Raw genomic sequence first — 22,485 nt, forward strand, 5'->3', positions numbered from 1 at the left:
AAGGAATGTAAGTTCGTCACGTTTTCTGGTAATTTCTTTCACTGTGTCGTTTATTGACGTTAACTGGGAACGGTTAACCTGGGTGTCCGAATGCCTCTTAGCAAGCCAACTCCCCCTTAATAATACAGCTAAATGATAGTATTTTTTGTTCATGAAGTTATAAAACGCGGCAACGCAACATGGCCGGTTAGCTCAGTTGGTTAGAGCGTGGTGCTAATAACGCCAAGGTCGCGGGTTCGATCCCCGTACGGGCCAACTGTGTTTTTTTCAATTGTCACAAGGATCCTAATGGGCAAATAGAAGCTGAAGATGTAGGCCTAGATCCATTGAAATACGGGTTGTTACATTCTGTAACTGTTAACACAAATGGCATATTCAATGTATATTTTTGTGCATTACTGTATATATATAAATAAACATCGATTTCAGTGATTGCTATTGCATTATTTAGTTTATACACCAAAAAAGAGCTGATGAAAGATGCATTTTATATCAGAAAATATATATTTTATAGTATTGACCTGTTTTAGATGGTAAATGAAGCACAAAACTGATTAAAGACGCATTCTCACACGTTACCCCAGCCAGTTTTTTTCCATAGTTAACCATGTTTTATGCAACAAAAGGTACTATACACCATGTGCATTGCCTCTAGACTACATGGTAGCACTTTTGTGGCACCTACTGATGTTGTTTCCTTTCTTTATCAATGGGTGACTCATTCAAATATCCTAAAGCAGTGGTTCTGATCTAGTCAGGCCTCATGACCCCAACATCAACTCCTAAATGACAATACTAAGTTATTTAAAATGCTAAATTATTTTAGACGAAAAACTATATTGATACTAATATTTAGATGTAGTTCAGACTTAAGATTAACTTAACTTTAAACTCGAAATTTACAGTTTAAAGATGGACGAATTAACACATTTCAACTCTTAAATCACACTTTTAAGTGTAAGGGATGCTGATGACTAAAGAAAAAGACTCAAGCTGAAGTAGATCTCACGAGCCAGCCTAAACCTCCCCTAAATTCTTTGTTCATAAAGCCAATATTTACAGCTGAGACAGACAGTTTTTTACAGCCAAAGTATTGGTTGTAAATATCAGCAGAAATTTTTATATCTGCCAATACCAATTATTCCTTTTTGAGCTAATATCTGCTGATACTAATATCATGGTGATATCATCCATCCCTGCTGCTTTTATTTTGAAACACAAGATAAGAGACAACAGAAAAAGTATAATTTTTATAACACATGGTGTGTGGTGTCTATAGGGCTGTTTCCAAGTATTTTAAAGTGAAATGAGACGTAAAGAAACTGTTTTCTTTTTTTACATCACTGCAGTGAGAAGTTGCAGTGGCTTAACCAATGTGTTGTGAAAGGGACAATAAAGCACGCAATTTTTGCAACTGTAAATAATAAATACATTAACTGTGGACCTTAATGACATCATGACTAATGCATTAAAGCTGACAGCCCTTTGTAATAGAGTTTAATAGACTTTTTGGTACTTTTCCCCAGGGACACACTCTTGACTTACTTCCGGGTCCCTGTGCACCAGTTGGGAACCACTGCCCTTGGTTACAGCCACTTCCAACAATGTGGCGGGGCGTCAGCACCAGCATATTACGTCCTTGGGCTGCCAGCTTTTTTTTTAAATAGCCTCTTTTCACGAGCAGCTGTTAAGCCATACCAACCTGAACGTGCCTGGTCTTGTCCAGGAGTCAGACCTGGTTGGGACTGAGATAGGCGAACACCTGGGAAAGCTACCTGGTGCTACATGCATTTGCTTTTTAACAACTCTTTACAGCCAGCAGGGGGTGCTAGTGCTCGTTCACAGGAAGCAGCTTTGAAAATATTATTATTGGGATGGACAACTAAACTATTATTCTCTATTTCATCATGCATCTGGGTAGACTTAAACTATGAGAAAGGGGGACATGGGGTTTATAATAACGCATGTGTAATTTTTTGTGTTTTTAAGTCAGCTAACATCTCCAGACCAGACCCTACATTAGCAGTAGACAATAGACATAACTTTTACTGAAGTTACCGCTATGTTTCACTAATGTGTGCCAGAGCAATTTCAGAATAAAAGCCTTTAAATCCAACCGAATATTATTTTCCTTTAACCTAGCATTTTAACATCTTAATTCGACGATAATGGCCGAAACATGTTAACTCAACCTGGTCAGTAATTGTTAGTTACTCATGTATCCCTCATCCCCAGCCTTCACCCTAAGATTTACGTGTAAAAACAGTATGAAGTAAGGTCTATGTGCCCCTATATTGATCTACTCCATTACTTTTTGCCTTAACAGAGCATGTATCCCTATCGTACCGCGAGGTGGCGCTGGTTATCCGCCCTCGTCGCACTTTCCCTCAGCCTGACTCCTCAGTGCCGGGGTGCCTGTGCTAGAGGCGGTGTGTCGCTTTTTATTGTTCCAGTAGAAAGCCCCATGCACGGTTTCCCTCATTTGTCTCAATGGCTACCACACAGAAACCACGTCCCACCTGAGAGGGAGCGACTCGGCCGCTAAAGGAGGACTTTATCTTCACCTAAAACTTCAACACAACACTGAGTGGGATTTCCTGTCTGCGTTGGAAATACAAAAAGCTCTCACAGACGGACAATCTGTGGATCCCGAAGAAAGCGAGGGGGTAAGGAAATCATGCTATCCGGCTTATAAAGCGAGGTTGCACGTAGCCTCGTTTTGCTTCTCCTTTTATAGTGCACACTTATATTTAGATTCAGACAGATTTATTCAGATATTCGTCTCCAGTTTAAGCGCTTTTGCTTCTTAAGGCAACAGTGCGTGATGTTTGGTGAGCCTGATATCCTAAGTATAAGCGATTGCAAGCAGCCTGTTCGTTTTCCTAATCGGCTGAGCTTTAGGAGGTCCAGCAGAGCTTCTTTGACTGTAAGCTTCATGATAGACAAGAGATAGCCTTCTTTAGGAAGTGCTTTGACATGAGCTAACATTGCAGCATTTTCCACAAAGTTATAATTTTTTAAATCCCAGTTTAACCCACAATTTTGGCTTCTTTAATAATGTTTTGTATTGTGTTTTTAGGATGCTTCTGAAGCTTCCCCATTCACCAAACCTCACAATAGTCATGTCATTTCTAATGCATATTATTTTTGACCTCACACAAATAGCCCACACTCAGCAGCTTTGTCTTTGGTAGTGATCCGGCTGCCTTAGCCTACTGACATCTTTACCCTGGCCTGAAGGATTACTCTGCTAACCTACATCCTGCTGCTTGTACTCTTGCCAACTGTACTCTTACATGTGTGTGCCTTTAAAAGACCTTTGTCTTGGATTGTGTCTGCTCAATTGACTTGACAAAGCTGCTTTGTGCATGCAGAAATGCGTCCATTGTAGTGGCACCCTAACATTGCAGACTGTTCATATGGCACCTGTAAGGTGACAACAAATCCCTGTTTCATATTGATCTTTGAATGCTCCTTTTGCAGAGCGAGTGTCAGCATGGGAAGCAGCTCTCATGATCCTCATTGTTTTGCTCCTGGTTGCATTCACTTTTACAATCAATATCACAGCCACCATGCCAAGAGAACTGGTGCTACTCCCTCTGCTTTCACACATATAGCCTCATGTTGGTAACCCTCCTGAGGGGAGTAGAGCGGCTTAATGGCTTGGCCGGTGGAGAGTGTCACCTTGATGGAGCGTACTATCAAGCACAAGTCATTGATCTGGCCTTGATCTCGACTCCACATGTGCACGTCAGATCATAGTAGGTGCCTATGGGTGTCATTTTTCAGCTTGCACTTGGAGGCTGATGTTCAAGGTTGAGCTTCTTTTGAAAAATGTCAACAACAGGAAATGAAAGTGCTCCATTTGTGGGTGTCCCTTTAATTTTTTTCTTGGAGCTTCATTCTTCACCCTTGGATAATATGCTGCATGCCACTAATATTTACAACCAGTTTAATTTCTGAGCATATCTAACAGCCTTCTTCAGATGCAACATGCTAACATTTCTGCAAGTTTGCTATACAAGCTGATCTTCCAGTTTGAATGTGTGTACTGGACATTTTCTGCAGACATCTTAACTGCTGTTTTCCCACATGATCCATGCATTTTTGCAGATTTCTTGCAAGATTTTGTCATTTTAATGACAAAGGTAAAATATAAGACAACATGATTACTTCCATCACATCAGCTTTTATTCTTGAATGTACATTTTGCACATTGCTTTGTGTGTTGAATTGAATATATTTTGATTTTAGACATTTTTTCAGGTAAAACATGGCATTTAAGACACCCACCATTGCTTTAATTGCTTCCAGCAGGCATATTTTAATGATTTTCTGCGATTAGATAGACTAAATGATGTCAACATGTAAAAGGAAATGAAAGTACTCTATTTGTAGGTATCCTTTTGTGTATTTGGAGCCCCATTCTTCACCTTTGGACAATATACAACCAGTTTTAGGTCCACTTTCTTGGCTTTTTCCTGAGCATATTCCACAGTCTTTTTGGTTAATGCAATATGCTGCAATGTTTGAACATTAGCTAAACAAGCTGATCTTCCACTTTGAATGTCTTTGTGACATTTCCTGCCGAAATCTAAGTTCTAATTCCCAAATGATCCAAGCATTCTTGCAAATTCAAGCAAAATACCACATCCACCACTGCTTTAGTAGACTCTAGCAGGCGCTTTTTGAAGATTTTCTTCAATTAAATAGACTAAATGATGAATTATGGGTATTATAATCAGATGAATCTAATCATTTGTGGTCATTAGTGCTAAATCTCCAACACTGGAACAGTCTGGTTAGCTGTGTTGCGGTTAAACCCCCCCTCATCACATCCCTTTTTAGTCAGCATGTGACCTGTGATCCTCTTTCATAGCCCCATTTCTGTGTTTTTAATCTGTCACCATTAATTCAATCAATAATCATGCACTTTTATGTCGTGTTGTTTTGTAAATCCTCTTATCAAAGTGTTGCATGACCAGCTCTATTTGTAGATGTTGCCCATTATGCAACATTCATGTGAAAACAATAACTCAGATTATGTAATGATTCGATTAATCTTTGTGTCGTCTTCATTATTAATTCGTAACAACAAAAGGATTAAAATCAGATTACTTCCTGTCAACGTTAGAGCCCTCTCTGATGCACTCATGCACACACTCTCAAGCTCACATCCGATTCCCAGAGCCTGGCTTCCCCCTCACTACAAACTCTTGGGAAAACTTTCAGTTCAAAGGCTGGATGAGAGGCCTCAGTCCCTCCGATTTAGAGCCCTGGCTGCTGGAAGCTCCCACAGTGGCTCCCTTTGTGCCTGCAGTGTGATCAGCTCACTCTGTATTCCTCTCTTGCTCAACTTAGCTCCGTGTATAAATCCTTGAGCCACTTCTGAGGACAGGAGGAAACTTCAGCTTCTGAATTTTTGACTGTAGTTGTGAAAGTGATGCAAAAGAGGTCAAAACACAAAAAGTAAACTATTCTCAAAGTTTTCAGATGGAATTATGATGCAAGAACTTGAATATATCTGTCATTTGGTTCAAGAAGAAAGACAAAAATGCACTTGAAGTTTAATACAATTTATGTAAAATCTGGAAATCAAATTGTTGCTTCTAATTGTTCAACGGCTGTACAGATTAAGTGAAAATCTCACAGGACTTTGTGCCATATCTCAAGCCAAAGTGACAAGTTTCATCTCCATTTAGTCACCTTTATAAAAGAGCAAACATTAGCATTTAGCAGATTCCAAGCTAACAGTATTGTTAGCTGGGTACCTTTAGTGTCATACAGCTAAACAGTAGGCTAATGATACCTGCAACTAGTTGTATGCTACGATAGTTTACAGTTGACATATTTTTAATGGGCCGTAAAATAATATTGAGTTATCCCCTTAAACAATAAAACTAGCTAGCTTGTTGAATGCCATATTTAGAGGAGCTCACGATAGCTGTCTATTTCTAACTTTAACTCTCAGCAAGAAAATTCTAATATATGTTATCAAACAGTAAAATTTGGAAGTAATTGATTGAATGCTAACCTAAGACAGAGCTAACACTGGCAAATAGTTGTCCCTACCTAAGCTGAGTGTTTTCATGGTGTATTGTCAGATAAATGTTATCTAGGAATTGGTGAAATGTTGCATTCAGACAAGGGCTAACAGTAGCATTCAATTACATCAAAGTGCCATAAGTGACAAATTCCTATCATTATTACATCATTTTCAAATAGTAATGTAAGCTAGGAATTAGCTAAATGCTACATTGGCAACTGACCCTTTCTTGCCAACATTGTTGCTGGCTAAGAATCAGTCTAATTTTAACAGTGTTGCTTGAATATCATCTTTAGACAAGAGCTAACACTAGCATCCAAGCGTTATCTTTGAGTAAGAAATTCCATCTAAATATGATTAAATAGTAACATTAGGTAGAAATTGATTGAATACAAGTGCTAACATTGGCAAACAACCATCCCTAGCTAACACATCTGTTGTGGTGTAGTATCAAACAGTAATCTTTGCTGGTTAATGCTGTTTCCAGTCAAGGCCTAAAATAAGCATTGAATCAATTTGAAGTGCAAATAAAATTTTGCAAGGAATCCCTGTAGTAGTTTTTATTATACAATAGTACTACTGTTAGCTAGGAGCAGGTTAAATGCTAGCACTTGTCTAAAAGAGGAAGAAAACCCTTCCTTGGCGACATTACTGTTAGCTAAAACAGTAGGCCTAATCTTAGTAAGGTATTGCTTGAATACCACTTTAGACAATAGCTAACACTAGCCTTCAATAAGTTACTAGCATGTAAAGATACTGGCTAAAAATTCCTGTTATTTCACATTGTCAAACAGTTGTGTTGAAGAGCAACTGATTAAATACTAGCCTAGCTAAGCTAGCATTGGTGTTTGACACTTAACTAGCTAACAGTTAAGTTAGCTTAGAATCTATAACATGCTATCCTGTTAAACAGTAATGTTACCAAAAAATTTAATGATAGCATCTTCAGACAAGGGCTAATATTAGCATTCATGAACCAAAAACTGTAAGCTAAAAATTGTTGTTCTTGTCATACTATTAAATGATTGCTAATATTTTTAACATTGCATGCTAGCAGTAATCACTAACTCTATCGCAACACTTCTCTAACTAACAACTGTTAGCAAGAAAATCTGTAACCTGTTATCCTATCATATAGTAATGTAAGAAAGAAATTACTAGACTATCATGATTAAACGAGAGCTTAAAGTAGCATCCAATCATTTCATAGCACCAGGTAGGAAATGACTGAACGCTAGCATTAGATAAAAGCTAACCTTAGCAGACAGCCCTGTTAGCTAGGAATATATTTCAAGTTATACCATCAAACAGTAATGTTGGTCGAAAATGGTTACATTTTAAGATCTAAAAATACATTTTTAGCCTGCTCTTAGCTTACATGACAGTTAGCTTTATAAGTTAGCTAAGAATGGCTTGAATGCTACCATTAGATAAGAGCTGTCATTAGCCTTTCTTTGCCATTCTTTGCTATATCATTTTTACTTTATTATATTTAACATGTAACACTAAGTCAGAAAGTAAGCCTGGTTTGAATGCTAATGTTAGATATTTTTAAAATGTAGGCCTTGCTAACGGGTTAGTTTCAGCGTTTAACATTAAAATGCGGTCCAACAGCTCCTTACTCAAAAAGAAATGTCAATGATTTGGTGGCTTTCTGTAATTTTCAACCTGCGACACAGTTATAACAACATTTCAGTTCCCATCCCAAGTGTTTTGTTGACAAGAGTGGCCTTTATGAAATTATGGTGAATTATAGGAGCTATTTTGACGCTTTATTCCTTATAATATTTAAAAGTGTAAGTGTACTCCTCTTGCTGTAGTTTCTGTTATGTGTTTGTGGTCCTAAAATGCCTGAATTTGACATTTCTGTGGAGAGACTGTAAACATTTCCGCCACAAACCAACCCTCCTGTCTACAGAATGGTGTTTGTCAAAGTAATTGGCACCTGCTTGTTTAGTGAGTGATTTGGCAGAGCCTTAAAGTGTCTCTGCAAAGACGCGTTGGTTTGCTTTGAAGCCATGTAAACTTTCAAAAGTAAATTATTCCAGCACTTCTTGGAGGTGGAGTTTTTTGTCACGCAGGTATTGAGAGTGCTTAGCATTTCGTGAAAGATGTGATACTCTCCAAACTGCTTACAAACAACTGAGCAGAGAGCTCCTTTCACTGCAGCGGGGAAGTGGCACACAAGAACAAACGGAACATTCCCACAGGTGTAATGAGTAACCTGAATGCCCGGCCCCCTTTTATTATTGTCAGGTCACTTCCTTGGCCAAGCTCCAGTTTCCAGTTTCAGCTTTTGTCACTGAGGTGCAGAGGGGGAAACATTTTAGTGTGGAGGTGGAGGAGGGATTAGTAAAACTCAGAGCGAGAATAAATAGCTTGCTAGACAAGCTGTAGGGCAAGCTTTCTTTAAAATTCACTTACAAAAACACATTGTTGCTGATGTTTTTCTTTGTCTCTGTGAGAAGTATGCAGTTCATCCTTGTTGTGGTACATGCAGAAAGAGGTCATCTATCTTTCCACTTTCCCTCAAAGGTCAAAGGTCAGCTACAGAGCAGCCCTCTGCTGGAGTTTGTAGGCATTCACTGGCTGTGTGTAATCTCTGGGGCCTCTGCATTTAGACTACCATGCCTTTGGCAGGCTGCCGTAATTAGAGCTGCACAATTAATCAAGACTTCCTCGTTATCATGATATGAGGATGTGCAATAGATACTTTGCAGAAGTGGGAATTTATCGCCTTATTCTATTTTTTGGAAACAAGCAATGCTTTCTCACTTACTCATATTTAACAGCTATTGGGTGGAAACCTTGGCATAATGGGCATATCTTAGCAGAGTTCTGATGGGATCAGATGATGCTTGTCAGCAGCAGTTATGCTGGTTAGTGCCAATTTGGCGGTGAAAGAACCCTTTTTGGTTTATTTGTGATTCAGGAGAAACATATTCCAAAAAGGTGATGTGAAAACAAAACACAATACATGATATTAATAATGTGTATCAGCATCAGCTCTGTTTTCTTGGCTATAAAGAGAAGTAAACAGTAAAAACTTCCTTCTAATTCCTACAGTGATGAGTTTCTTTTTTGTCTGTCCAAAGGTGATAAAGAAACCCTAGATATGAATTCAAATCCTCCCTTTGAAGAAGTTGTAGCCAGTGTGTCTTTGCATGACAAAAAAACCTTAAAGGATTAAACTCTTATCATAACTTTCAGATGTCTTTTTCTTCATCGTGCAGGTTCCAACTTAGCGTCATTTCATTTCCCATCTCAGCCTCGCAGAGAAAAGTGATGGCCACTCGGTGGATTTTTGTGATCGTCTAAAAAAGACCACAAATTATACACTGGTTTTATTCTGCAGATTTAGCCAGAAGAAAGCTGTGTTTCTCAGAGGAGAGGTTGGGATCACAGAGCCTTAAATTAACCTGATGACATGCTGCATGTACTTAGTCTTAAAATATAAACCTTACTTTGGACATGGTGAAAGCCTCAGTGAGGGACACTTACTGGATGTTTGACTCAGTTCTTCCCCTCTTTCTGTACCCACAAATACTTAGATTTGTCTCCTTATTCATGTAAACAATACGCTGCTATTTTACATAAAATACACATACCAGCTGGATTCAGATAACTTAGCCATGCCATACTACTCTCACTGACCACTTCATTGGTATACCTGTCTTGTAAATTAGCTTTCTTCCCAGTTTTGGTGCTCAGTTTGATCTTCTGCAGGTTGTCTAGACTGCATTGGTTGCTGCGATGTGATTGGCTGATTAGATATTTGCATTAATGAGAACTTAGCAGGCTGTACCTAATAAAGGGGTTTGTTGAGCTGGAGGGAGTTTTGGGACATCCAGAATTAAATGTCAGAGACAAGCCATCATGGTGGCTACCAGTTAGAGGGACATAGAGTTGGGTGTCATCTGCACTGAGATGACATTTAATTAGTGTTTCTGAATATTGTAACCCAGAGGAAGAATGTAAATGGAATGACCAAGAAGGGACCCCTGTGGTACACCACAAGAAATTAAGATGGGGCATGTAAAACAAATAAGATAAAATGGTCAGTAAATATACCTGGGCAGCCCATCTACAATTGGGAAACAAATCTGCTGTCAAGACTCAATGTAAGAGGGTGTGATTGAAAAATTTGGGAATTTTTTTTACATCAATAAATCATTCAAACTGATAATTAATATGCTACTGCAACACTAAACGATATTACACTCATCGCATTGTGTTGAAAAGCTAATATTAGCATGGCTAATTTAAGGTTTGGCTATTTTTTCACTATCAACAAAACAGTGTATGTGCTCCTTTGTGAAGCACAGTGTCCTAACCTTCACAAAGGCACATCAGTCATCTTGTTAATCATCATAATGTCCAATTGGTCCCTAATTACTTATTGATTTATTGATTGGTGATCCTGAAAAGACTCCACAAATGTTTAAATTTGATTTGAACAAAGAAGAAAAGCATCGATTTGTCCTGAGAGAAGGCTAGAAGAAAGGGATCTGAGAGATTTTGTGTAGTTTCAGTGTCCCATGTGCTAATAAATGCACTCAGGCGCACATAAACAGTGCTGTGTTTGTATGTTAGCACAGTTCATTCCTATATCACCCCCCCCTTCACTGTCTTCTAAGACATTCCCCAGCGCTGATGTCACCAACCGTCTGCGAGGATATTTATTGTCTGGGGTTGAGGTTTATCAAGTGTGGGACAGAGCTGGTGGGGGCTGAAAAGTTTGTGGCTGTTTGAGTCTGAGAGAAGAGAGAGAGAGAGAAGGGGGGGGTGGGTGTCTTTGTGTGTTTTCAGACCGTATCTCATCTGCCCCACTTGTGAGGCTTTGATTCAAGTCTGAACTGGTCTTAAACAGAGCGCCGTGTAGGAAACGCTGTAAATCCCACCTGCGTGCGCCACAGCTGGGAGAAGTGTGTCTCGCAAGGTGTGAGACATGTCTGTCTGCTTCTTTGTGTTTCGGCCAAACTCTTAGTTTTGCTGTCATACTGTGGTTTAAACACCACTTTCATCATTGTGACCGGTATAAAACCCAGCTGAAAACTCACTGACTAAATGTCTGGTGGTTTGAACATTGTGCAAGGCCAATTAAACCCAGGCTGAATGAATGTGGCTGGATTTTTTTGCACATTGCTTTAGCTGATTTTGCACATTTTCTGCATCTGCACTCTGTTTTGAACACTCCTTTTGCTGCTTTTCTAGAGAGAATATTGATGTTATTTGGGATGTTTTTCCCTTAAAATGTTTGCTTGCACCCACACAACTCCTATAAAAAGAAACAGGAATACCTTACAAGGAAATTCTGTTTATAATCAACCAACACACAGGATGTGATGCAACTGCGCTATTTAGGATGATGGCACATGTAGAAGCTTGAATCTTAGAGGAAATGCTGATTCCTTATTACGTTAAACTGCCTACTCTGTGTTTAAGGCGTCTTAAAATATCTGAAAATCACAGCCCGAACAGATTGCTGCATTTCTAGCTTTAACTGAAACCTTACATTTTGAGTAAACATAACTTTGGGTGCTCTTTCCTCTCTCCTCCAGACGGGCTTGCAGTTTTAGAGCCACTGAATCGTAGCGTCCGTCAACATGGTGGAACCAGCCGACAGGCCGTCGACAGCCGGGCAGAGGCTAGGAGCGCCTGAGAGTTTCGGGGTGTCCACTCTGGAGCCCGGCCTGCGCCCTCCAGCACAGCCTCCAGGAAAACAAGTCTCTATCAGGGTTCAGATGCTCGATGACACTCAGGAGGTATTCCAGATTTCGGTGAGTGGAATCTGTCTTGGTTTTTGATCCACTTGTGGTACAAGTGTTGTTTCGAAGACGCTTATTTGCTCTAAATTTGGGGGTGCCTCTAGCCAGTCTGTATTACTAGAGGTAAACATCATTTCACAGTATTATAAAGTTTATGTCTTTTTGGTTCAGCTGCCTGCAACAGATTTCAAACAATATTTACCCATTTAACACCATAAGTTACATTACAGAAAAGGCTGTTTTTGATGCATTTGGGAAGGAAAAGCTTGAAATCACTGTCAACCACACCTGTAGCTACTGCTTTTTTCTTTTTTAATGACACTGATTATCCTGGTCATTCTTTCTTACAAGAAACAAGCATTTCAGGTTGAATCTTTGCAAGATGGATCTACCTGATGACAGACATGGAATCAGGCCAATCCATCAGCTTTGCAAGGTTATGTTGTTGACTAAAGGCCTTTGCACACCAAGTCTATTATTTCAGATGCATTTATTTAGTTTCATTAGCTGAATAAAGATGCCAAACAAACCTCTGGCACAGAGTGTAATGCACTTATTGTCCTATTCATTGCAAAACTACAATGCAAAATAGTCTCAAGATGCAAAGAAAGACAAACAATGGTGAAAACTTCATAAATTTAAGTTATTTGCACAAGCTTGTGAGTCACACTGCGGTGCCAAAGTGGAGAATTAAAGCACAACTTTCCAATTAAGTCTCTTTATTACATAAATACCTATGACTACAATCTATGGCCTTTATCCATCTTGATAGTTAATCGCTCACAGAGACGAATCATGGTGTTTGAATGTGTCAGTTTGAGGGAGAAAGAGAGAGAAAGTGAGCTGCAGCTGTTGCTCTAAATGGTCAAACAACCATTTAAATGATTTAGATGGATGTGAAAAATTGCAAAAATCTCGCCTCCTTGAAAGTATAATGACAGACAAACTTTTTGGACTATGAACAAGCATGATTAACACAACATTGGACTCTATTTTTTAAGTTATGTGTCGCCATTTCAGTTGAAAACAGACTCGGTCTGCAAATCCATGTTAAGAGAGTGCAGAATAACGTGCAGCTACAAGCTATGCTAGGTTAAATCAACTGGTCATATTTTTGTCACGCTACAGTCAGTACATCTAAGTGGGTTGATATCAGCTGACATTTCCCTTTTTACTTGCAGAACCTAAAACAGGTGTTACTCTTACCATTAACATGTGGAGTAGATATGAAGGGGAAATCTGTACCCCCCATACTGTATGTAAGTGATTACACATGGCGATGATGCAGGATGAAAAAAGCAAATGAGGTCAACCTGCACAGGTGTAGACTTTGTCCAAAACATTTCCGCACAGCCTTTTATAGCTTTAGATTATCTTCTTCATCCTCTTTGTCTCGGCTGTCTGCCATTGTCTGCTTGCCGCCAGCTTGTTTGGAAGTTGGACGGCACAGTTAGGCAGGAATGACGAAACAGGTGCATCTTAAGAATGACAGTATCGATTGATGATTTGGCTTGAATCACTGTGATTGGACTGTTGTTCAATGAAGCAATGGATTGAACCATAATGATGGAATGTCACACCCCTAGAAATTACCAGCTGATACTGACCTGCCACAAAAATAATAGTATGCTGTTTTGTTCGCAGAAATAATCTAGCATCTGCAGCACATATAGGGGAGCATCAAAGCTTAACAGATGTGAAATTTGTTCACATGTCATGAAAAGTGTCAGTTTTAAAATGTTTTCGTAAACTTTTTTCATTATCAGTTAAGACTGTACATATATTTTAAGATAGTTCTATTTTATTCTGTCATTTCTTCTCAGTCAGAGCTGACTTACATCTGGCTGATTAAGAAATCTTGTAATAAAGATCTTCAATTAAAAAAATTGCAATTATTCAAAGCCTTTTTCCCATGCATGAGGTGGGTCGCCTCCATGGACTCTGCTATCTTGGATTTTTGCATCTTGCAAGTTTCTGCAGTACCACAGAAGGGACTGAATTATAATAATAAAAAAACATGTATTCAGGTGATTAAATGCAAATTTATATAGGCCTACTTATGAATATTGTGTTTCATTTTTGACTGGTTTGTTCTGCTAAATACTACAAGGCTAAATATTACACTCTGCACCTTTAAGAAAAAGGTGCATTAGCATAGAGGCATTGGTGCAAAATGCATGGAAAGCACACACAGAAAATATCAGATTTTATGCAAGATATACAAAAAATTTGCACATATTAAAGCTCCTGAGAGGATTTTCAGTTTGTGTTAATTTGGCGATGTCTGTGGACAAGTGGTTCATCTTATCTCTTTGCTGATTTGTGCATGTGTAGGTAGTATTTCCTGCAAAAAAATCTCATCCTTTGTTGTGGGAAATTTTAACCTGCTTTGTCCGACACCTACCCCGTGACAGTCTTCACAAACTTTTGAAATAACCATGTAGAATTTAAAGATCTTCTTGTGGTTGTCATGTAGTTTGTTTTTGCAGCTCATACAGATGTCTCTGTATAATTTTCAGCCCATTTCATTACCAGCTAAAAAATCCTCACAGGAGCTTTAAATTGACCTGTATCACTCTCAAAATCCCAACATCAGCTGGATGCCAGCTGTAAGCCCTTTCTCTTTGTTGTTACAACCAAATGGCATATGCACATGTCTCTATCATCAATCTTATCATCTTAGCTGCGGCCAGAAAGTCGTCACAAACGTTCAGAGACATGGCTTATCAAAGGGGACATTCAAATTCTTCTTCCTCAGTCTAACACTACTTTTCAAGGGGAAAGCACAGCTCGCTGTGATCCATTTACCTTGAGCTCTTATCTCACATCTTTACTTCCTGGAGAGGAACAAGAAGTGGGACTAGATAAAGGCCAATTTGAGCTCTGCGCTTCTTTGTGTGGAACCCTTATCCAGCCACGAAGACAGAAACTGACACTGCAGCTTTTGGAACATTTTACTGCCACTTTACTTAAATGATTCAATGCTGAAAGCTCTTCACAACAGCTAATGGTGAAAAAGTATGCTGTGTTTGTTGTTTTTTATAGCCAAAGATTCCCTCATATAGTCTTAATTGCACATTTTGTTGGCTCTCGGCAGCTTTTTGACTTAAAAAAATGGCATTTTCCAATATTGGGGCTCATTAGAATAATGAAGATTGTGCCATTTTAAACATCTGGTATTGAAAAAAATAGAACATTTTAGATTTTCTGACATCATGTCTCTGATTAACCCCCTTACTAACACAAATAACTATTTAGTACGCACAACATCATGGTATTCACTCTGATTGGACTTTTAGAGCATTTGTATGTCTGTTTAATCTCTGAGTGTTGCTCTGTGAGTCCAGTAATAGTGTCTGCTTACATGATATTGAGTCAGAGGTTTTTGTTTATATATGCCAGCCTCCTAATGCTGTTTAGAGATCAGGCTCCTCAGAAGAGCTCACAGGCAGTAGCTTTAATGGCATCTGTGCTGCTGTGCTCCGGTATGTCACCTCTTAGTTTAGGTAGCCTTGAAAGTCAGAATTACAAACAGAAACTCCACTCGCACGCCCTTCCTCGGCAATTTACACGCCTTTTAGAAGCACCAGCTGCCGTATTATCGCCTCAAAATTCTGGGAGTTTTTTTTTTGTGATGATAATTAAGAAAGATTCCAGCGAGTCACACCATCTCAGCCGGCTTGTAGAACATCCAGAGCTGCCAGTTTTCAGAAGAACCGTAATTGGCTCTTGTGAAAATGCCAGGAATGTACGTGGTTGTTAGTGTGTCAGCGCCTCAGGATGTGTGGCTGAGCGGACGGTCTGACAGGAGGGGCTGGGATCCTAGGACATGTCATCTTTATGTGTGTTTTTTTGCATTTTTTAAACCCCCAAACTGATGTTTTCTTAAATTGGAGGAAGAAAATTGAAGCTGCGGCTCTCCACAAAGCAGCGGAGGCCTTTATTTATGCTGTCTTTTTCATGCCTCAGATGCTCTCACAACACTTGTCAGCATCAACTTACAACTGCAGCATGACTTAAAAATATCAATATTTGATTTAAGAGAGCAAAATGTAAAGCAGCAGGAGAAAAACATGTTAGAAATTGAGAGAAACTGGAGGAGAAAAAGAACAAGAAGTGAACCCACCACTGTTTTTATTGCTTATCACACCTTCACTCAAATGAATGAGGCATTGTCCTCCTGTTCCACTCACCTCATCCGTCTTTTTCAATGCCCCTCGGCGTATTTGTGCAGGAGGTGTAGACTAACGTGTGAATCAACAGATAAGCCTGCAGCCTCCACACTCCCGTTGGCACTTGTTTGGGCATTTTTCCTCACCGCAGGGAGAGCTAGCCTTCCAATAAACTACTCATTAACTCAGCCTGTAATCTTAAAAACCTAAGCCAAGGGGGCTGGGAATAGTAGCAATAAAATTTAAAGATCCAAAACATCATTTGAAGTCACGTTTTTCACACGATGATTAGCACCTAAGGCGTACTGTAGCTCTGATGTAAAGCTGGCTGAGCTGCTGTAGCACAGCGTTTATATTGTTATCTTTAATGCTGTTCTTAAAGATTGTATTGTATGGGAACACTTTCGTGCAAAAAGACTCAACAGCACAGTAAGGTGCATTAAATCCAATACAGTACCAAGGAAGATTGTAGGGATGCACGATGGTATCGGCTGATATTTCATTTTTCAATAGGACAGCAGTTGCTCCTTATCCTTACATCATCATTTACGAGAGGGATATTATACGGGTCCCCACCCCCAATTTTTGCTCCCTCCTGGGATCTTAAGTTTGCATACAGCAACACTGGCATGCTACTTGGGTTAATTTTCTTGACATGTTATCACATTCGTACCTCAAGAACCAACCATCGTTTCTTCTTTCCTCTCAGAGTGTAAGACTGCTAGCATCACAAAGAGCTCTCCTGTAACTGCCATGATTGATGCTCCTTGACCCACCTCCCCAGTGACCTATGAACTCATGCACACTTGTGAAGATAGCAGTTAAATTCCTGATGGTAGAATACCGTGATTGGTCATGATCACACTTGTAGTCTTACCAGTCTGGCAGCCAAAATCATACATAAAGTCTGATCTGACCATTATCCGCCTGCAAATTGCACTCTTAACCCTCAGAGACCCTAAAAATAGTTAACATACATAAAAGGCAATAACAATATTATACATTAATATTTTTTTCCTTTTTTTTTGCTTTGTTTTTTCATCAACATGAGACCTTATGAGAAATATCAAATTTGGATTAATTTTCAGAAATTTAACCCTTAAAATGCCAATTTAAAAGCATTAAATCCTCTTGTTTTTAATGTGAAAAAGAGCACAAAAATGAAATAATTTTCATATACTACGTGCAAAATTAGATTTCCTTGACAGGGCGTTATCACAGCCTTGGATATGTCAATGATGAGCAGCAGCTTTGACATAATGCTTTTTTTTTTTAAACTGTGAGAATTAAAAAAATATGATACTCACAGACTCCTTAAGTCCAAAAATGTATGCAATACATAAACGACAAAGACAACATTAATATTTTGTCCCCACTTTTTTTGCATTAACTTTGTGATTATCATGAGACCTAATGAGAAATGTCAAATTTTGATTCATTTTCACAAGTTTAACTCTTAAAATGCCAGTTTAATATCATAATATCCTGTTGTTTTAAATGTGAAAGCACAAAAAGTGAAATAATTTTAACATCCTGGTTTAATATGTTAATTTTAAAGCACACAGGTTAATAGGCAGTGTTTATGTATTGATTTTAGCCTGTTGCATTGAACAAGCAGAGCCCCAGAGAAGTGATAAGACATGCTTGTTTTAAATCCGTATGACGCCCTAATAGGAAGAACAGGCTCCATTCAAACAATCTGTTTACGATTGAGCTGTGCTGTCAGGGCTCAGAAAGATTAAACAGCATTCCTCAATATTTTTTGTTATCCATTATTAAATAATTCAATTGCATGAATGGAAAACATGCAAAGTATTCCAGTTCAACACATGACTTGAATAAATGTCTTGGCTACATGTGATGAGTTCTTTGGCTATCATCAGAGCAGTGCTGTGATTTTTCAGTGTTGTTAATAATATCAACTATCTCCTCAGGCTCTCTGTCGGGAATGTGGACTATGTGAAGAGACAGATTCCCATAAGGGGAGACATGTTGGATCAAACAAAGAGCTCTCTTCCTGTCATTGGGTGACAGATTTATCTCTCAGACACCTTCAGAGTAGAAAACGTAGTGAGGATCTGTCCTTTTTTTTTGTCAATTTTTGTGCTGAACTTGGACTTGACCTTCCCTGAGTATACCATACATTCATAAAACATTGGCTGCTGCATTAGTGACCACTATTACTCCACACACACCAGCAGGCTTCATTATTAATGTGTAGCAGAAGCTGCATGTTAGATGAGTGTGGATGCAGAGAATGGTCGCTCTCTCTCACCTTGTAAATATTTAAAGACAAAGAGGATGTGCTGTGTGTATTTGCATGCATGGCCAATAGATGAGGATGTATGTTACTCCTTTACTATAACTGGCTTTCACCTGGTCCAGTGTCATATAGTTACAGTGTAACCATTCAAATGCTTATCTCTGACTCACTCGCATGATATTCCTTATCATTCTTCCAGAGAAAACCTGTGACTCAGCCCCTTTGATATCTGATTTTAATACAGTTTAATCTTATTAGGCTGCGGTGTTTACATGGAGAAGGATTGGGCCTCTCAAACAAGCGTCCTTACTGCAAATTCTCTCTGTTTCTCATGAGGTTAAAGCATCTGTAGTTTTCCAAAAGAAACATTTTTTGTCTTTGTGGTGGATATTATTAAAACAAAGAAAAAAGGGTCAAGTGGCCTCACATTACTGGAACTCAAACTTGTTTCTAAATGGAAAATGTCGGCTAGCATGTGTGCAGTATTCTGACATGGATTTAATAAAGATTTCCAAACTCAATCCAGCTCATATAAATGGTACAATTGAGAGGAATCGTCATATTTCTGCCTTTCCCCCTCATACACCGCGTGTAGAAAGCATGAGCAGAGCCCTTGCAAGCAGCACATCTGTGTCTACAAATGATGCCTTCAGGCGCGGTATTAAGTGTAGGCCACCTGTGTTATTGCAGAGACCAATACATACCCAATATGTGTGCCTAAAGCGGTAGAAAAATAGATTTGAAACTTGGAAAAATAAGCCAAATGTGCTAAAAGGGAAAGTTAGAAGTGTCTACAATAGTATCATGGATTATCCTCTAAATCCAAAGGGAATAGGACTGAAAGTATTATATTACCACCCAACATTATTCAGTACTTGAGTTCTTCCTCTGTACCGTATATTTGAAGTCAATCCTGCATCAACATTCCCACAAATGTAAATATATTAATCCTAAGGAGAATGTAATCCCTGATAAAAACACCATTTACCCATGTTTGAGTACATTTTAAACTACTGTGCTCAGCTATTTTAGAAGTTTTATCCAAACAGGAAGTCAATGAACCATACAAGACAACACAATAATTGATAAATGAGACAAAACAGTTGTAAGTGCAAATAGTGGAATTCAAAGTACAGAAAGGGAAATTAATTGTGATAACATAATGAAAATCAGGGATTGCTCTGATTAAAAATATTGTCCTTTAACAGCCCTGAATATGATATAATTTAAGTGATTGTATTTCAATCAATAATTCACAGACCAGAATTTAGACAGCTATTTTGGATTTCAGTCTCAGTCTTAGTCTTTAGTTTAAATGCCTTTTAGTTTTAGTCACATTTTAGTCATTTAATCCCCTTTATAATTTGTCTGAAAAACATTTTAGTCTCCATAAAAAGTCGTCACATTTAGTCTAAAAGGTCACATATCATGCAAAAATCACTTTTTCAGGCTTTTCGAACATAAATGTGTGGCGGAACCCCCACTGCCTTTCTCCACCTTTCAGAAAATGTGTGCTGAAACAAGCTGCTCCCAGATTTTCCCCTTGTGATGTCATGTGTGGAGTTAGCCCCGCCCCCAGGTTTGGTTGGTCCTCCCCACTTGGAAGAAAGTTCCTCCCTCCTCCCCTGATCCTCCTCTCAGCTGCCAGTTGAGAGGAGGATCAGGAGAGCCACGTCCATTTCCAGAGAGGGGCGTGGTCAGGGGTGGAGTCTGACAGTTCATTAACATTTAAAGCCACAGACACATAAACGGCTAGTTCTGAGCAGGGCTGAAACAGAGGGGTTTTAAACATGCATTTTTCCAGAAACGAACTTCACAGGCATGTTTTGGGGACCTCTGAGACAAGTATAAATGTGTCTTAAAAGGGTAAAATATGTGACCTTTAATTTTTAGTCCAAGCATTTGTTCTTTTGCCTGGATTTGAAACCAAATCATGGTAGTGTGTTCTATGCACCCTACTAAACCTGGGGCCCCTGCTCTCTACAGCTGAGAGGCAGAAGAGCTACAGATGCATTGTATTTTGACAGATTTACCACCGTGGAGAAATACAGACTTTGAATGTCCAATGAAAACTAAATTACATTATGATACAGTGCAGAATGAAACGATATCATTTGATTCCAGACCTTCCAATAGCATGTGAAACCATACAATCCACAACATTTCACTTCATTATCCCTTCAGGAAATAAACATTCCAGAAATGCTGAGGTCAGGAAGAAAGAGCAAAACAAACAGTTGCTTTAAAATGACATGTTTTGGTTTCTTCATAAACAGCAGGATAAAACAATGTGTTTTAATTATACACCTTAGACATACTGTGGTTTTTACTCAAGCCATGATTTTCACATATCATCTCTCCTGGAGCTCCACATTTTTCTCGTGCATATATTTTACTGTATCAGCCACACAACAATTCCTCTTTCAGTTTCTACTTGCACTACATCATGATGGCAAAGATGAAGCCCTGCTGACTCCCAGGAGAGCAGTTGAGCTCAGTAAAGCTGCCCCCCATGGACCTGCCCTCCCAAGAATCTTATTAGTCCAAATGATGCATAATTCATACTTAGAGTGAATTATGCACATATGGAGCCACATGTTCGCTTTCACTTTTCTTTGAATCTATCAATCAGCGTTTTCTGATTGGCTGATATTTCTCCTCCATAGTTTTGTCGAGCATGCTAACTTGACCTTAATCCCCACAACACCATCCAGTACATCTCCACCAAGATTGACCCTCTCAGTCGATGCCAGAAGCTTTAAAAAACAGCAGAGTTTGCATGTTAGTATATTTGTGTGTTTTTTTTACAGGGAGATCACTATGTGGCATTTGTTGCATGATTGGATTGCAGCTTTATGATCTGCTCAGCTCCTGACCTTGTGTTTTGTGTGGTTTTGGGGAAAGATACCGAACTACAAAGAATCAGGGGAGGGTTTAGGAGGATTAGGACGATAGAGCCGCTTTAGAGACATCATTTGATGGACTAGCGGTCCCCCGAGGCCTTTGATAAACGAGCTACAAGTCCCCCACCACATTATGCACAAACGCACTTCTTGGCTGCGATGCGGAGCTGTTGACATTTCAAATTGATGGGCCTTTGTGCTGTGGGCCACCACAGGAGTAAATGACACTTCTAGAAGGAGCTGATAGAAATGAAAGGAGAAGATACAAAAGAAACAATTGAGTTACAGAGGCATATTTCTGATTAATCTTGATCCATCTGCATAAATCCATTATTATGATGGAGGAAGCTTTGCATTGCTTTTTAACTGCTTCAGGGCAAACTCTATTTTGCTTTTTTGCCCCTCTAGATCATACAATAGAGTGTGCTGTAGAGCTGTGCATCTTGGTGTCACAATTCAATTCAATTACAATTATCAGACCAGTGATTCGACTCAATATCACTATGCATCACTGTCATCCAATGCAACCCTCATTTTCTCTATATTTTTTCCAGGGTCCTGCTCGAGCAAAGTGATAACACAGGGGCTGATTTGTTGAGTAGCATCACGTGCATCTACTACTACTGGAAAGGCTAGAAAAGCTGCGCCATTTAAAACAGACTACCATTGAAATGCATGGAAAAAGACCACTTTGAAGGGAAAACAGGTTTTTATTTGAGTATTTACATTAGATCCAGCTGCAAGGGAGACAAAACACCAGCAGCGCCCGTCTGCATCAAGCGGCAACCTCATTTGATTGACGGATAGCTTGACAGGCAGATGCTACCTATATGTCAACCAGAATGCGAGCTAGCTTAGCTGACAGGAAGTTGAGCTCAGGGAGAGGCTCTTGCCAGCTGTTGAGACAGTGATTTCAATATGGTGGCTGGTGAAGGGGACAGCAGCTGAAATTTAGAGGAGGAGTGGAGGAGTGGCTATGGCCAATCAGCCACAGCCACCTGCATCAGCACCTAATTACCAAGACACACCCACACAGAGAAAGACACTCACACACTCAGAGCTACACATATGCCATTAAACAAAAATGCAATACAAAACTGTGACCCAGGGTTAAACACTTGATTTCTGTGTGATCTGCTGCCTTAATGCCCTTAATTATGATAGTTTACATTACTAGTGTCCCCATCCCTGCTCCATTTGGTTACACTGAAAAACAGACACATTTACGATCAACCATGCCTCTAGTTAAGAGCTATGTCTGCCTCATTGTGTGGCTGAAATCTTGGCAATTTGCCTCTCAGAACAGAGGAAATGAGATTGAATGCAGCCTTGC

The 22,485-nt window shown here is 39.2% G+C and overlaps 1 protein-coding gene and 1 non-coding gene across 2 annotated transcripts in view; both read left to right on the forward strand.

Annotated features, from left to right (window-relative positions):
• Positions 1-181: 181 nt before the first annotated feature.
• On the forward strand, positions 182-255 carry trnai-aau. The gene has a single exon. It is a non-coding gene; the product is annotated as a tRNA-Ile (tRNA).
• Positions 256-2,405: 2,150 nt separating this feature from the next.
• The window catches only part of LOC121506083 (FERM, ARHGEF and pleckstrin domain-containing protein 1-like), an 81,200-nt gene continuing 61,120 nt past the window's right edge, over positions 2,406-22,485 (forward strand). Inside the window, exons 1-2 of the mRNA XM_041781605.1 lie at positions 2,406-2,666; positions 11,608-11,826. Coding sequence (XP_041637539.1) covers positions 11,653-11,826 — 174 coding nt within the window. The 5' untranslated portion in view covers positions 2,406-2,666; positions 11,608-11,652. The remainder of the gene's footprint in view (positions 2,667-11,607; positions 11,827-22,485) is intronic.

The sequence above is a fragment of the Cheilinus undulatus genome, linkage group 24 (assembly GCF_018320785.1).
Source record: "Cheilinus undulatus linkage group 24, ASM1832078v1, whole genome shotgun sequence".
Taxonomy (NCBI): Eukaryota; Metazoa; Chordata; class Actinopteri; order Labriformes; family Labridae; genus Cheilinus; species Cheilinus undulatus.